General features: G+C 38.3%; 1 protein-coding gene across 3 annotated transcripts in view; it reads right to left on the bottom strand.

The window, feature by feature from the left end:
* Nucleotides 1-5,220, bottom strand: part of SORBS2 (sorbin and SH3 domain containing 2) — an 86,095-nt gene that overhangs the window by 24,522 nt on the left and 56,353 nt on the right. For 2 of the 3 annotated variants that reach the window (XM_010145092.1, XM_010145093.1), the window contains 2 exons: nt 4,677-4,855; nt 894-2,450 (listed from right to left, as the gene is read on the bottom strand). In XM_010145092.1, coding sequence (XP_010143394.1) covers nt 894-2,450; nt 4,677-4,855 — 1,736 coding nt within the window. The remainder of the gene's footprint in view (nt 1-893; nt 2,451-4,676; nt 4,856-5,220) is intronic. The other variant, XM_010145094.1, reaches the window with a different exon arrangement.

Below are 5,220 nucleotides of genomic sequence, written 5' to 3'. Positions count from 1 at the left end.
TCCTGCTATGAATCTAGTTTGCTGCTTCTAATATTCCAAGATTAAACTTTAAAACCATTTTAAGCTCGAGCAATTTTCTTGAGAAAAAGAGAAGCAGAGCAACGAAGAACTCGAAGTAGTAACTTTAAAAGCAGATCTCTGTCAAGACAGACTTTTTAACATTATACTCACCCTGACAGTTTAATTCAAGTTTTTATTATTGGGAATTTCCTTTCTAAGAGGAAATCTCTCAAAATTTCATAGATATATTATAATTCTATGAGAAGAACTAGTTTTGCTGCCACAGAAATTGGAAAGTATGTTGTTTGAACAGTGGAAATGGAAACTTCCTAAAATGACCTTAAGGTCCATTCACAAAAAGCCACGTAAAGCAGAGGAATTAGTGTATTTGCTGAGAACAGAAACAACATTCTATGATACTTGCAGAATTAACACCATTTTTATCACTTACATGTTACAAAACTATACAGTAAAACATGTTTTATATGCAGAATATGATTTTAAAAAATTAATAAAGGAAGAGATATCTGCATATTGTTTTCTGTTTGACCAGTGTTTTATGATGCACACATTCACTTTCTGTAAGGTGTTTTTCTTGAGGGAAAACCCGACATTGCTTAATTTAATAACACCATTGTAACATACAGCACTAATAATCTATTAGTCAAAATACGCCATTAATCCAGTTGTCCAGATTACTGCATTTTGTGAATAGACAGCAAATTTATCTATCCTCATGACCCGTGTGGAAATGACATTCTTCATTACGAATTTTGTCGCGTGAAAGCTTATTACAGGTGACACAAATAACAACAGAATGAGAAAGGATGGGAAATACAGGGAGTAAGGCTGGGTAAGTAAATCACAGGGGTAGAGGAAGAAAGTTAATCCACCTTGGAAACACAGTGCACTATCATTGTTGTTAGTTGCGTCCATGTCTGGAAAAGAGGCACTAAGAGGTAATCTTCCACAATCGTTCTGGTACAGTGGGCAATGGATAGCACCATCTTGAGGCAGTGGATAAAAAGGCTGGTGCATAGGTCTCTTTTTCAGAGTTTTAAGAGATGAATTCCTTTCGGGAATGTCTGGTAGCAGCTCAGTAATAAGTCTGTGTAATATACTGTTGTCAGGCAAGCTTCCCCTTCTTTTTTCAGCTTTAATTTGGTCACAGATGTCTTTAAGTGCAGAATCTAGGGCTTCAAATACAGAAGACCTGCATTTTTTCTTTTCAGGATGTTTTTTAGGAGCTGCACTTTTTTTCCTCCGGAAAGGCACTGGACTGACTAGGAATGCTATCTTAGAGAGGCCAGATTCTGCTTCCTGTCTCCTTGGATCTTCAGTGGTTTCTTGTTTAGCCCTTTCATGTTTTAGCATGGTGGTGAAGCGGGTGTAGGATGCTGGGCATCGCCCTTTGCAGGAGCTGATGAGATGCCGGTGGTGGTGGTGATGGTGGTGGTGATGGCCTGATCCATAAAAGCTTTCAGATGATGTGAAGGAGAAGTGGTCAAAGTCACTTTCACTACAAAAGGATGAACCCTCTATCTGGATAAAGTCACTAAGGTCAGAAACCACTCCATCTTGATCACTGTCTGAAAAATCTACATGAGATCGTTGTGGCTCATCACTGGTCACTTCAATGTGGATTGGCACCAAGGTTTTAGACTTGTAGCTCCGTTGTACCTGAGAGGGATGTCTGCCTTGATTTTCTTCTTCCAGCAAGGATTCAATAGAAAATCGCCTCTGTGGACATAAGCCATTTTTAGGAGGCTCTAGTGTAACAGTTGACAACATATCATCACCTAGGTTCGGCATGGATTTTGACTTCTGAATTAATTTTTCAAATTCAGATATTCTGGTTGGCACCATGTCTCTGGGCACCTCTTCAGTAGAAGACTCTCTCCAGCCTTGAAGAATACCTTTGTGCTGTTCTTTTTCATACTGCAGTATTCTTGACTTCACAGAACAAATCACCTCAGAATTCATCAAGTCCTTGCGATTGATGCGGTGCATCTTTTTGTACATTTTCAGGAAACCCGGGGCATCATGTGCAGATCTGTGACGAACTCTTGATCTACTACTACCATGGCTCTCAATGTATGGGGAGGCCCAGTTCATTGAGCAAACCTCTTTGGAGTCCTCCTCACATAATAGAGAGCCCATGCTTTCAGACTTGGCTTGTGCATCGGGAAAGCTATCACGATCGTCTGTTAACAGATCATCACAGCTACGAGATTTTCTCTTTGGAGAAGCAGCTTCTTCTGTGCTGCTCCAGACTTCTGCATTTTGACGAGTCATTTGCCAGCCATTCTTGGAGCTGATTGCCCTTCTTGAATCGTTTGGAACAGCTAAATGTTGTCTGTAAGGGCTACAGTAATCTAATTCATTTGAGGAGTTGTGACTGTGCACTGAATACGTTAAAAGGGATGGATATACTTTGGTAATATCCCCACCTTTATAATCCATAAAGCAGCATGGTAAAAAAGAATTGCCAGAAATTAAAAGATTCAGAAAGCTGGAATCAACAGCAGTAAGTATTAGAAAGACTAGAGAAGAGACAGCAATTAATGCGTCTATCAACTTAGGTCAGCACATAGGTTGCTACAGCCTGGGGCATCAGAGCTAACAATTAAGTTGTTTTACAGCTGTAAAAATCTACTCATGGTAATTTCAACACCAAAAAATAATTCCTTATGAATTATGGAGATGTTACCCCCTTCAAAATCCCCCAAACCAAAGCAATGTAAGAAAACAATCATTAATATTGAGTTTGAAGCAACAGACAATAAAAGCTGCAAAGGATTTAAAGGTGAAGCCAAACAACAAATCTAGACTTCAGTCAAACATTGACTTTTCCACCTGTGTGTTCTGAAAGAAGCTGTTCAGAATTTTTGAGCAGAGTAAAGGCTCAGAGAGTTCACAGCAACTGCATATTCTAAGATAATTAAGATAAACATAAATCTTTGTATAAGATCAAATGGGAAATTTCTCGCAGTTGTTCATAGGTCGTGTATGCAGCCTGCTCTTTTCCTGTGTGATAGCACTGACGGGGGTGGAGGTTTCTACAGCTTATGGGGGGCAGAACAAGGCTGCTGAGGAACTGCTATATGGATGTAAAGGAAGATGGACCAGTTACTGAGCCTAACCCGCAAGTACAAGAAACAATAAACCCTTAGACTGACTTCCATAACAAAGCTTGAGTTTTCAAGAAAGTTTTAAGACGTATTTTTATGTGTATGCTAGATCTAGAAGTCACTATGAGGCAAACTTGGAACTGTGGACTCCCACAGCTCTCTTTCTTTCACTGAATTTTTAAAAATGGTCCAAAGTGGCAATGTTCAGTTCAGGACATGTGCATCAAGCAGCTCAAACTGCTTTCCAGAACAACTTCATTCTGAATCAGAAACGGAAACATTTGAGTTAAAAATCCATGCTGATCAAACAGCTTGAAATGTGCTGCTTTATTTAGAAAGTGGTTAATTCCAAGAAAAAGTAATGTTTTTAGTAATGCTGGAGAGAATGGAATGACACAGCTAGGTCACCTTCTGAAAGTTAATTAGCTGAGGCAGATGTTACGGGGATTTTCAAACACAGGAAGTGTTTAAATTATGGTAAATACTTATTTTTGGTGGTGTAGTGAAAGCTAAATACAGGTAAATGGAGTTTATTAGCTTTTCACTGTGTGGCCTGGTACATCAAATGGATGATTTTTAATTGAGTTTAAATGAGGTGCTTTTAAAATCACCACTGTAACACTGGGTTTAAAATCCATTTGCTTTTCCCTCACTCCACTGTTTATATTCCTCACTATTTTTCTTTGTCTGATGCATTCTGTTGTAGCCTGGGTATTATGGTTTTTTTTCAGTGGGAATTTACTTTTACAAAGGTTTATACAGTCCCTAATAAGAGCTATAGTCTGATTAGTATAGCTACAAAATATGGCAATTAAATCAGTAATAATAACTGAAACAGTAGGATAATATTGTATACAATATTATTCTGTATATCATTCCATTGTATGTTTTAGTGGAAACCTTTTGTCTTGCTAAAAAAACCCCACCCAAAACCCCAAACCAACAACTGATTCAATTATCTCTTTTCTGGAGATACAGAACGGTGAGCTACTTGGAAAAAGAAGCTAATGAGATTGATTATGCTGTTGTACTAAATACTTCAAGGACTTAAAATAAAAAATCAGACTACAGATGTTTGCTTAGTTAAATAACTGGCAATGTCTAAGACATCAGCTATAGATTTGAAAGGTCTACTATCCTGGAAACACATCTTTAATCTTATATGCAATTTGTCTTGATTTACTTCCTGTGTATACTGAAAAGAGTTTTAAAATCATAATAATCTAATAAGAGAGTAGTGGAGTTAATAAAACTTTATGGGTTTTATATATTGTGGTACAAATCATAGTCTTCATTTAGTTTTCTTTTGTTAGAATAAGCAGTTGGAACTGGAAAATCCTTGTTACAAATCCAGGTTTTCTTCTTAAAATGGCACTCTTAAGAATAAACCAGTCAGCCCTTCATGAAAGACCCAAAGCTGTTGCTTCATAGGGTAAATCTCCCGGTGAAATGCACTGAGCAATACTAGACAGTTGCCTTTACTACCGATGCCTCGTACAACACGCCATCAGTAGGTTTCTGCTAACAAAAACAATCTCCTCTTACCTTTCGCTCTTGATGGAGAAGAAGGAGACGAGCTCGTTAAAGGCTTTCTAAGGGTGGTATATGGGCCTTGCATATCTGTACGGCCCAGGCTAGGCCTGTTTGCGTTCTGGTCACCGTGCGCCCTCTGATGACTTACAGTAGGTTCTGACTTCCTTCTTTTCCTGTAGTCACTTGCAGAACTATGGAAATAAGCAGTATTAGCAGCAGTCTAGTTCTGAGATCAGAATTTTAAAAGTAAGCTCATAACTGTGTTATTGGTTTGTAGATTAAACAATGCCAGAACAAACACATCAAAACCATGTAAGCGGAGAAGGACTGGTCTTGGACACCTTACAGCATAATTCACAGAGAAAAGCTGCATTTCTTCTTCACCTGATTGTTTCAACGTTTTACACAAAACTGCTATGTCATTTTCACAATGAAAGCTTCAAAATAAACACATCACATTATTCTAGACTACTTTTTGGTGCTAGAAGTTCAGCACAAGGATAGGAAAAAGACAGAGACTGAGAGCAGGTGAGACTGAAAGCATGCTCAGGGAAAG

The sequence above is a fragment of the Buceros rhinoceros genome, unplaced genomic scaffold (genome assembly GCF_000710305.1).
Source record: "Buceros rhinoceros silvestris isolate BGI_N320 unplaced genomic scaffold, ASM71030v1 scaffold15811, whole genome shotgun sequence".
Taxonomy (NCBI): Eukaryota; Metazoa; Chordata; class Aves; order Bucerotiformes; family Bucerotidae; genus Buceros; species Buceros rhinoceros.
This window is presented reverse-complemented; position numbering and strand designations above follow the sequence as displayed.